This window comes from Rutidosis leptorrhynchoides, chromosome 10 (assembly GCF_046630445.1).
Source record: "Rutidosis leptorrhynchoides isolate AG116_Rl617_1_P2 chromosome 10, CSIRO_AGI_Rlap_v1, whole genome shotgun sequence".
NCBI lineage: Eukaryota > Viridiplantae > Streptophyta > Magnoliopsida > Asterales > Asteraceae > Rutidosis > Rutidosis leptorrhynchoides.
This window is the reverse complement of record NC_092342.1, coordinates 262,078,198-262,089,910: the sequence shown is the minus strand read 5'-3', so window position 1 is coordinate 262,089,910 and position 11,713 is coordinate 262,078,198. Positions and strand designations below refer to the sequence as shown.

At 32.5% G+C, this 11,713-nt stretch overlaps 2 protein-coding genes across 4 annotated transcripts; one reads left to right on the top strand and one right to left on the bottom strand.

Annotated features, from left to right (window-relative positions):
• The first annotated feature begins 2,342 nt into the window (after positions 1-2,342).
• LOC139873291 (uncharacterized) lies at positions 2,343-6,183 on the top strand. Of its 3 annotated transcripts, XM_071861224.1 has the most exons (6): positions 2,343-2,401; positions 2,507-2,627; positions 3,122-3,373; positions 3,956-4,099; positions 4,185-4,886; positions 5,410-6,183. In XM_071861224.1, the coding sequence occupies exons 2-6, from the start codon at positions 2,514-2,516 to the stop codon at positions 5,800-5,802; spliced, it is 1,605 nt and encodes a 534-aa protein (XP_071717325.1). In that variant the 5' UTR covers positions 2,343-2,401; positions 2,507-2,513; the 3' UTR covers positions 5,803-6,183. The 3 variants fall into 3 exon arrangements, with proteins under 3 accessions (XP_071717325.1, XP_071717326.1, XP_071717327.1); XM_071861225.1 differs by lacking the exon at positions 2,343-2,401 and having other exon boundaries at positions 2,418-2,627; positions 5,419-6,183; XM_071861226.1 differs by lacking the exon at positions 2,343-2,401 and having other exon boundaries at positions 2,537-2,627; positions 3,129-3,373.
• Positions 6,184-7,778: 1,595 nt separating this feature from the next.
• On the bottom strand, positions 7,779-11,005 carry LOC139873290 (rop guanine nucleotide exchange factor 1-like). Its single transcript, XM_071861223.1, has 5 exons — positions 10,471-11,005; positions 9,955-10,071; positions 9,298-9,836; positions 8,638-8,976; positions 7,779-8,324 (listed from the first exon to the last, which is right to left on the bottom strand). Exons 1-5 carry the CDS (start codon positions 10,763-10,765, stop codon positions 7,914-7,916), a joined length of 1,701 nt encoding a protein of 566 aa, XP_071717324.1. The 5' UTR covers positions 10,766-11,005; the 3' UTR covers positions 7,779-7,913.
• Between the last annotated feature and the right edge of the window lie 708 nt (positions 11,006-11,713).

Sequence of the window (11,713 nt, the reverse complement as noted above, 5' to 3'; positions counted from 1 at the left end):
TAATAGAGTTATTATTAACATAAGTATATTATTAATGTTATTATCATTATTTTTACTAATATTAACTTAGGATAATCAGAACTACTGTTTTGATAAACAAATGAAATACATAAATATATATATTAAACACATATAACATAACAAAATATTTTTTATTATATAAAAGGAATATATGAAATATAAATATATTATTAATATAAAAATAATATCATTAATAGGTTATATATAAATTTATTCGATTACGATTAGGTGTATTAATATATATATACAAATGTTATAGTTTCGTGAATCCGAGGCCAACTCTGCACTTATCCAGTGCCGTCATATGTATTTTACTACAAAATACGGTATAGTGAGTTTCATTTGCTCCCTTTTTAAATGCTTTTGCAATATATATTTTTGGGACTGAGAATACATGCGCTGCTTTTATAACTGTTTTACGAAATAGACACAAGTAATCGAAACTACATTATATGGTTGAATGATCGAAGCCGAATATACCCCTTTTTGCTTGGTAACCTAAGAATTAGTAAACCAGTCTACTAATTGACGCGAATCCTAAAGATAGATCTATTGGGCCTAACAAACCCCATCCGTTGTAGTGGATGCTTTAGTACTTCGATGTTGTTTTATCATGTCCGATGGATGTCCCGGAATGATAGGGGATATTCTTATATGCATCTTGTTAATGTCGGTTACCAGGTGTTCAATCCATATGAATGATTTTTGTCTCTATGCATGGGACGTATATTTATGAGAAATGGAAATGAAAATCTCGTGGTATGCTAAAATGATGAAAATGATTGATTATGATAAACTAATGAACTCACCAACCTTTTGGTTGACACTTGAAAGCATGTTTATTCTCAGGTATGAAAGAAATCTTCCGCTGTGCATTTGCTCATTTTAGAGATATTACTTGGAGTCATTCATGACATATTTCAAAAGACGTTGCATTCGAGTCGTTGAGTTCATCAAGATTATTATTAAGTCAATTATAGTTGGATATATTATGGAATGGTATGCATGCCGTCAACTTTCGATGTAATGAAAGTTTGTCTTTTAAAAACGAATGCAATGTTTGTAAAATGTATCATATAGAGGTCAAGTACCTCGCGATGTAACCAAATGTAATGTATTCGTCCTGATGGATTAGGACGGGTCGTTATAGGGTTATGGAGTAAAATTGTGGAAGTCATTAAATCGCTAGATTAAAAAGGTGATATCTCGGAAAATTCTATCCATATTAAAATTGGAAACGAATGCAATACCAGATTCTGGTTTGAAAAATGGCTAAGTAACTTCTTATTAAAAGATAGACATAATCGACTTTGTCGATTAGATTCGGATCCAAATTGCTTGGTTTCTGAAAGATTCCGTGCTCACGGAGTATGGCAATGTTGTTAGTTGCGCAATCCTTCAACAGCCGCCAACCTACAACTATTGTTGAACAATCTGAAATCATTTACCCTTGCTGATAGACCAGACTCTTGGGTATGTGATATTGCCGATGACAGGGCCTTTTATGTTTATACCTATCGTAAATTGCTTGAAAATATTCACCTCCCTTCATCGAGCTATGTTACCCGTTGGTATAAAGTTATTCCATTGAAGGTTAATGTGTTCTTATGGAGGTTAATCATTGACAGACTTCCATCTCGTGTTAACTTGGCAGTTTGAGGTCTTGACATCAACACTATTGTTTGCCCAATTTGTAGTACCGGAGGCAATTCGAGGGATCATACTTATCTAAGGTGCCATGTTGCGAGTATGCTTTGGAGACGAATCAAGATGTGGACTGACTTAGACTGTTGACCCTCTTTCATTACCGTAAAAGACATTTTTATATGGATGAATTCATTGACCGTTTCTACTGCAAAAAAGACTCGGCTTCTTTGTATCGTCGCGACTACTCTTTGGTGGACTTGGAGATCAAGAAACGACACTTTACATGGCTCGAATTCAATCAAGGTAAATGATTTGTTCGATAGCATATGTCTCTCGGCATTTTTATGTTTAAAAGCTCGAAGTAAAAAAGATCTCAATTGGATTTCTTGGCCTGTTTCCCTGTGTAGCTTTTTTTTTTTTTCTTTTTTTTTCTTTTTTTTTCTCTCGCATTCTAATTGTGCCGTGTCCTTTGTAATAATTTCTTTGCTATATTGAACATGTTGTAGCTTTTTATCTCTGACTTTAGCTCGCTAGCCCCGTAATAATATTGTAGTTGTTCCAAAAAAATATGAATTAAAACATTTAGTTTAATTTAATTATTTAATATTTTTTTAATTTATTCTTTATTTATAACATTCAATTTTCAATTAAAATAAAAAATACTCCGTAACAAACAGTTAATTGTTAATTGTAAAATTACATAAGGCCACGATTTTATTCTTACCGTTTCTAGGTATTTTCTTCCTAACACTGAAATCCGTACAACACATTCCAATCGAATTGAATAATATTACTCCAATTGTTAATTGTTAGCGAGTACTGTAATTGTTAATTGTAGGTTGAAGATGACGAAGATGAGGCAGCGAGCGAGTATTGATACGGCGGTTGTCGATATATTCCGCCGTGAGGTCGGCCGTCTTACCACCCGAAAATTTGCTATCCGACTTGCTGCATCCGAGGTTAATCATTAATATTTATACTCAATTTTTTTTATTATATATATATATATATATATATATATATATATATTTAGGGTAACGAATTATATTCTTAATTTACACGAATTGCTATCATACGTATTGTACTGTGAAACTTAACTTTTGATCTACTATTTGGATGTATCAAATGTTAAAAAAAAAAAAAAAAAAATCTTGTGTTAATTCCAAAATTAACTACGTTAAAATATAGATTTTGATCAAAAAGGGTAAATATTTGAGCTTGGTACATTCATACAATAACAATTTGTGCAAAGTTAGTTAGATGTTCTGATGTTCATATAGTTTGCTATGATCAATTGTTCATAGATTAATTATTTCAGCTGTTTCATTTATTAATTAGTACAGTGTATACATAGATTTGAGTTGCTATTTTAGGTTTTTTTTGTCTATAAACTACATGAAGTTAGCGTGTTTAATGTCTAATTTCTGATATCAATTTTTTTTTTGTGTGATAGGATTTAGTGTTAAGACTTAAACTATTGAGGAAGCTAGATAAACACAAAGGATGTGTGAACACAGTTGGTTTTAATGCCGATGGAGATATTCTTGTATCGGGCTCAGATGACAAGAATGTTATATTTTGGGATTGGGAAACTGGAAAATTGAAACTCTTTTATTATTCAGGCCATAATGACAATATATTTCAAGCAAAGATCATGCCCGGAACTGATGATCGAAGCGTCGTTACTTGTGCTGCTGATGGCCAGGTAATTTTTGGTTCTTGGCACCAACATTATTATATTTTCTGTTAAAAACAGAAATTGTTTATCAAGCAACAATTATAAATCAATGGTGTTCAGTTTCCAAACTAAAAAACATAATATGTAAAAGGTCTAGTTTGTTTCTATATTATAATTTTGATTCACTAGAGGATTTTATTAAAATTAGAGAAGCATATAGTGTTGAAACTCTTCAAATGCTTATGTTATGTGATCATGACTTCAAGGTCACTAGACGTTATATAGATCTGAGATACATATTCCGTGTTTGTCTTATTTTGTTTTCTTTATACATAATCGTCCGTGCAACACGTGGTTGGTTTAACTGTGATGCTACTATATTCATGAGAATATATGTTTTGTAGTTAGAAAATCTTACTTACAAGTTAAACATTTATTTCTTCAAAACAGTTAGTTACAAATAATTACACTTAAATATCCTTATACTTACACTCAATCATCAACTTTTTAATTATTTCTAGTCAAATTTGCTCAAAATTCAAAGGGCAAAACTGACAATTCATCAACCTAGCATTAACTCATTATATCTAGTATCTTTTTGCAATCTAGGTGAGGCATACTGTAATCCCAGAACATGGAAAAGTTAGGTCAAAATTGCTTGGAAAACATCAAGGGAGAGCCCATAAACTAGCCAATGAACCTGGAAGCCCATACATCTTTTATACATGTGGTGAAGACGGTTTGGTCCAACATGTAAGTCACGATCCATTAACTAACACTTTTATTTTATATTCATTTTTTTATAGTTATTTTATCTATTAAACTTCTTTTATGTCAGTTTGACTTAAGAACAGGAGTGGGTACGGAACTTTTTACTTGTCAACCGTTACCCGATAGAAGTTTTACAGGGGTAGTTAATCTAAACGCCATAGCTATGGACCCAAGGAACCCAAACCTGTTTGCGATCGCAGGTTCAGATGAATTTACCCGACTATACGATATCCGTCATTATAAATGGGACGGTTCAACCGATTTTGGTAAACCATCTGATTATTTTTGCCCTAAACATCTAATTGGTGAAGAGCATTTAGGGATAACAGGATTAGCATTTTCAGAAGAAAGTGAACTTCTTGTATCATACTGTGATGAATCTATTTATCTTTTTCAAAAAGACATGGGTTTGGGTAATGAGCCAAATTCAGTTCTAGATAAAAGTTCAGATTCAGATATGGAAACTGAAGACAAATGTGTTGCTAAAGTCTACAAGGGGCATAGAAACTATCACACTGTCAAAGGTGTTAACTTTTTTGGACCCAAATGTGAGTACATTGTGAGCGGGTCAGATTGTGGCCGAATGTTCATTTGGAGGAAAAGTGATACAGAGCTTATTCGTGTATTAGAAGCAGATAAACAAGTCGTGAACTGCATCGAACCGCACCCGCATACAACGATGCTTGCCAGTAGTGGGCTTGAACGTGACATAAAGATATGGACGCCGAACGCAGTTGACAAAGCAACTTTACCAGTAAATAACGATAAAGTATGTTTCCAACTATATTGTCATGTGACTTGCATATGATCTCAGTTTTTATTGTTTATTTAGGACACAAAGGTTTGAATTTGGGTAAAGGTTTACAGTAGTGCATACGTTACGTGTGGCACAATGGGCGGGTTGGCTAGTGGACTTGATTGGGAGAACCATGTCGAACGTAGAGCGTGGTTTGATTGTTGGGATCTTTTAAAACGAATCAGGTTGGTTAGATTGGCCAACCATTTTTCTTGTATTAAAAAAAAAAAACAATCGATTTATTAGATATGAGTACAAGAACATTATAAAGATAATTCTGATTTTAGTTAGATGAATTGATTCAAGAAGCTGAAGGCATTCAATTACACTTTGCAGGTTGTTTGACCCATTTCATTTGTTAGCTAAGTTTTATAATTTGACCCATTTTCAACCATAGGCTTATCTAGGGGCTGTATTATGGCCTTTTCTGATTCCTTTTTTTTTTTTTTTCATTTTTTTTTTTTTTTTTTTTTTTTTTTTTTTTTTTTGTGGTAAGGTATTTCAGTCACACAGGTTTCGCTTCCATCCGTTTTTTTATGACGGATCCGATGACGCCGCTTATTACCTCAATGACTACGTTGATGATAGTTCCAGCAATTATAGTGGTGACGAAGATGAGAACAACAATAATATAAATTACGAGGATGAGTATGATGATGATTATTATGATTTTGGTGATGATGATGATGCTGATGATGATGATGATGATGATGATGATGATGATGATGATGATGATGATGATGAAGATGACGACGATGAAGAAGACAGTGACGGTTTTGGGGAGTTGGAAGAGGAGGTAGAGATGGAGGAAGAAGATGACATCACTGATGACAGTTGTAGCAACGACGAATCTGGTGAGTCACTTGACGATACCAACAATGATGAGTGATGAAAGCGTACAACATTGTAAAAATATAGGTCGGGTGATCGTGGTGATGTGGATTGACCAAAAGACATCATGTTTTGACTCCTTTTAATGCGAATGAATCGAGATTTCTGAGACACAAGATGAAAAGAGCTCTTTAGTTTAGGAAGTAATGTTATCTACTTTATCCAAACGTTCAACCATAGCGGTAGCTTCATCGTCGAGAAAGATGAATGCTTTTGAAGAATGTTTTGAAACTTTGAACTGTACATAGGTAATACTCTTAGTTTGGATATTTTAGATAATAATATAATATCTATTTATCTATGTACTTTTTGGATTGGCTGGTGGTTTATGTAATAGTAGTGATGATCATGCCCTTACCTCTTTTGATACTGTATATACTTTGGGTTATGCTTTTAATAATTTTTTTATCTTTATTTTGTGTTGTCTGTCTAGAAGTATTGATGAAAATAATACACATAATTAATGGGGTTTTTGAACCAACTGTGATGAAGATATTGTGGGTGGTGATTTATTATTTGTCTTCAAATTGGGTTTTGTTTTTTGCAGTTCATTTTGTAATTTTTTGGGTGGTGATTCCTGAAGATAGGATAAAGGTGTAAGCCTTGATAATTACTCTTTTAAGATGAAGTATCATAGGTTGAAAACTGATCAAAATGCATTTAAAAAGTGATTAACACTTTTAACAGTGTTATATGAAATTCATTTTTTTTTCTTTTTTTTCTTTTTTTTTTTCATAAAACATTGTTGTCAGAGTGTTCCAGCCTTCCAGGTATCAGAAGATACCAAAATTACAAAATAAGCGAAGCAAAGTTAGTTCTGGCAAATTGGGATTTTGTCTTTTCACTTTTTTGAACATGTTCATTATTATTCTTTTTTATTTTATTTTTCTCTTTTGGTTATTTTATTGTGTTTATAATTCCGGTTTCATACGTATTTTTTTTTTTTATTTTTTTTTTATAATTTTTTTTTTTTGATATTTGGTTTTAAGCGAATCAATGTTGTTCAAAACAGAAGAATCAAATGTTTTATAACAAGTACCAATAACCAATAGGCATCCAAAAACATACCGTAAGGTTTTAGACCATTTGTTGTGGTAAAGTGAAATGTTGTGGAGTTAGTGAGGGGAATTAAGCTGATGTTGTAGCGTTGTGGGAAAAAGAGGCACTGTAGTAAATGTTGTGAGTGATGTGCTAAAACATAATTAGTAGTTTGGTGAATAAAGAAATAAATAGAAAATAATTAAAAATCTGGCCAATGAAAATTGATTCCTTCCGTTAAAACCATTGTGATTCACCCCCACAACGGCACAACTATGCTTGCCACAACGGGCGCACAAGGCAAGTTGTGGCCGTTGTGTTTCAACATTGATCGTTCAGGCTCAACAAATGGCCTTAGACTTAACGTATTAAAATGTAATATATACTTCGAGATTCATAATATGTATCGAACTATTATGGACTTCCCTTTTGTATGATAAACTTGTTATTCATTGCTACTGTACGTGAGTCTACAACTGTTGGTACTTATATACTACAAATATCATACTTTATAAACTATATTTCAGAGCATTTAACCTTTTTTATAATATGCAAAAGGAAAAATGAATTCATGAATATTGATTTGGTGAGCCATTAAGAGGGAAGCTTGACTTAAATATTCATATGGAGGTGTGGTCAGTGTAGCATATATACAATGCGCGACATACTTTTAAAGACTCCACATGCTATCTCATATCCACAAATGAAGATGCATAAACAACTCATGTTAGATGTTAAATTTTTTACCTTTTTTATTTTGTTTTGTGACAAATGCTACCAAGTAAATAGATCAAGTTAACTTGCTGTTGATCTTAATAGCAAGTCAAGATAACATCACTCCATAGTCCATACCAACCAAACACCAACCATGAATTGGATTATTTCCAACTTAAAAAGAAAAACATATGAATATAAATAAATTATTCTAATTCCTACTTATCATTATCGAAACGTAAAACAAACTCTAACATAAGAATCCCACAGCTAATTAAAGCCGGATAATACACCCCAATAAGAAACTACAATTCTAAGCAAATATACAATACTAAGACTAACAACTACTAATAATCATCAATCGCGCTCGGTTAAACTTACAGTAGTAAGGTTCCCAGCATTCGTCCATATCTTATTTATATCATTAGCCTTCGGGATTTCTAATTTATCATTAACGCAACTGTCATCATCGATAGGCGTAGGTACTCTAACGGGGCTACGAGTCAAAGTAGGCGAAAAACAAAAGGTTGGTGTTGCAAAAGGCGACCCATAAGGCGTGTGTTGGATTGAGAACGGACTAGGTGACATTCGTTTTTGAATAGGACGGCCTCCTAAACCTCCTCGATTAAACGTGGATAATGATTCTGAAGCCACACTTCGTTTTGTTGCATCGTCAACAAACATAACGTCATCAATCCTTGCCATTATGTTAAATGCCAAGCTCTCCATTACCCTTGAGTAGCTTTCCAATATCGACTGCCCAACATCCTAAAAAAAACAAAAATACAAAAAAAAACATATATGTCAACACTAACAACATAATGATTAAAAAAAAAAAAAAAACAACTATCTAAAAAAAGAGTATATCACTATTTTATCACAAGTTAAAAAAATATAATAAGAAAGCAGATTACATAGTAGTTAAATGGCTTAAATGGGTCAAACAACAAGTCAGCCAAACTCAACTTACATTGATCCTTAACAAAAAGTTCCCACTTAAACTTGCAAGCCGACCCACCAACATTTGGCCCCTTTACACTTGCTATATATAATTTATATAAACAGAGATTAATATGCACACCTTGTTATAATGAATCTTGCTCATATCTAACGAGGTTTGAGGAAGACCAGGGAATCGAAGTCTCAAACTGTGTAACAATGTTTCTGCTCTTTCTGCTAATAAAATGTTCCTGTCACCATCTACAACCAGTCCCTTAACTTTTTCACTCCATGATGAATGTTTGGACTTTGGATAACTTGTAATTTTTTTACGGTCATAGATTGCTCCCTCGACCCGATTTGCTACTTCCAAAGTATGGTGCTCTGATGATAAGTCCAGGCAATCAAGAAGACACTCTGGTGAAAACTTTTCTGCAGTTATGTAGCGATAGATGATGTCGCCTAAACACGCTTTTCCATTCTTTGAAAATAAACCAAAGAAATTCATATCAGTTGTTGTGTCACATACATGAAAAGTAAATAAACAAAAGTAAAATTCTGAACAATATTATAGTTCTAGCTATGAACAAAACCAGAAGGTACTTATGGTGTGTTTGATTGCCTCTTAATTGAATGGTTCAGCATTGAATGTTGAACCATTCTGCATTCAGTGCGTTTGTTTGTGAGATTTGAAAGACAAATGATGCTAAACCATTCAGAGTTTAAATACATCAGTGCACATGTGGGATCTGCAAAGTTGCTACATTGTTTATATAAATCAATTGGGAACATTCAAGCATACCTTCGGTAAGGATTCTAAGTATGCATTTGGGATCTCCATTTCTGCAAGTACATTACTATTAATTGCAAAGGCTGCCTTCAAAATCTGATTTGTGCAATCTCTACACTGTTGTAATCTCTTCCTAGCATCCTCGGATAACCCATTAGAAGGAACTTTTGGATATGGTAACCACCATTTTTCTTCCTGCCTAACTGAAGGCCGACCTCCACAAACACCGGTCGACAATGCATCACGATTATCACATTCTGGTACAACTATCCCTCGATCCACATACCAAAACTCTGTTTTACAAAACCCATCCAATATACTAATCAACATCGAGTCGAGCTTCTTCAAAGCCGGTAGATTTAAAGCCAAATCTGCCCTTGGTTGTGTTGCCATTACTTCATAAGTACAACCATCAGGAGACTTTTGTATTGATGGTACAAAATCTACAATGGAGTCACTCACAGATAATAGCCACTCCATTTCCCTTTGCCACATCGACTTCTTTTTCGATGGCAATGGCTCCAATCTCCATAACTCCCCAAATACAGATGCTAAACATGATAAACATAACAAATATAAACAAACTCAAAATAACTTAAATGAATAAAAAACTTAAATGAATAAAAAACTTTAATTAAAACTACAATTTAATTTTAAAAATTCACTAACCCGAAAGATTCGTAATAGCATTTGAAATTGCCAAAGCAGTACATACACCTTTCCCCCCTCCAGACATATCTTCCCCAAGCAAAAGTTTGGCAAATTTTTCCTTCATCATCTCAATTTCTGTAACAAATATAAATTACTACAAGTACATTTATACATATACATATACATATACATATACATATACATATACATATACATATACATATACATATACATATACATATACATATACATATACATATACATATACATATACATATACATATACATATACATATACATATACATATACATATACATATACATATACATATACATATACATATACATATACATATACATATACATATACATATACATATACATATACATATACATATACATATACATATACATATACATATACATATACATACAAGTAATAATAAAAAACAAATGCCTACAGAAACAAATACAAATATTATATTTTAGAATTTAAGTTTACATACAAAACTATTGAGATCCATGAATACTAACCTGATATATCACAGTCAGGTTGTTTATTAGGCTTCTTTTTATCCCAAACCATGACATCATCATCATCATTATTCCCGCCAACTAACGGAAACGTGAACGGCGGCATCGGAAAAATAGAATCACTGCCGGAAACAGCAAAAGACGACGATTTTAACGAGGTAGAAGAAGCACCGTCATCATACCGGCGGCCGGAAAAATCACTCGAGCTTTCAGACTCGCTGACGTCAGCACTAATACTGTAACTCTCATCCTCACAACATCTTCCGCTACTACTAGATATACTAATTCCAGACATCTGAATAGATAATTCAATTCAATTTGAAATGTTCCTTTATGTATCAAATTGAAACCCTAACCTAGCAAACCATCGCCAAATGTAGGCGTTTTGAAATTTACGTGCAATGTGGATTACTTAATTGCCTGTAGGAGAGATGGAATGACGGTGGTTTACGGTGGTTATCGAAGGTTGCCGGAGGCACAGCGGCAGGTAGTGGTTGTAATGAAAAAGTGAAAGGGGGCAGAAGATGATATAAAGCTGTTGTGAAGTGGTGAGTGAAAGAGTAGAATACAAACAACATGTTTACTTTTTTATTTATAGATTTAATTTAATAGAAGATTTACTTATTATTTATTTTTAAAAATTAAATTTTATACATTTATTACTGTGTCTATAGTAAATACTTGTCCATTCAAATTTTAAAGATCTTTTTTTCTTAAATTTGACTTAAATTTTATGTTTTATATTTAATTAATATTTAATCTTCTTTTTATTTATATAATTGTTATCAAATACACAAAGTATTATATATTTGTTATCAAATACACAAAGTATTATATAACATAAACAAGAGAAATTAAAATTGAAATCAAGTTGGAAAAAAAAAAAACACTTTAAAAGTCAAAATCGAACACTTACTTTACTAAATATTTCTATAATCATGAAATTGGAGAGTGACAATTTCAATAATCATGAAATTAGTTACTTACTTCGTACTAAACTATTATGTTTTCGGATATGATTTTGAGCATAGATTTTGCGAAAGAAGCTCACAACAGTATTTTTTTAGTTGTCTCCAATTAGTTGTTCATATATGTAGAGTAAATTTGATCAATTTTATTGTCCCTAACTAACATAAAAATAACAAATGTGACAGAAATCTTAAATCAACTGGTTAAGAGTAAAACAATTATGGTGTATAAAATAAGCAATATAGTAAAGATAATATTTTTTTTAAATTGTATG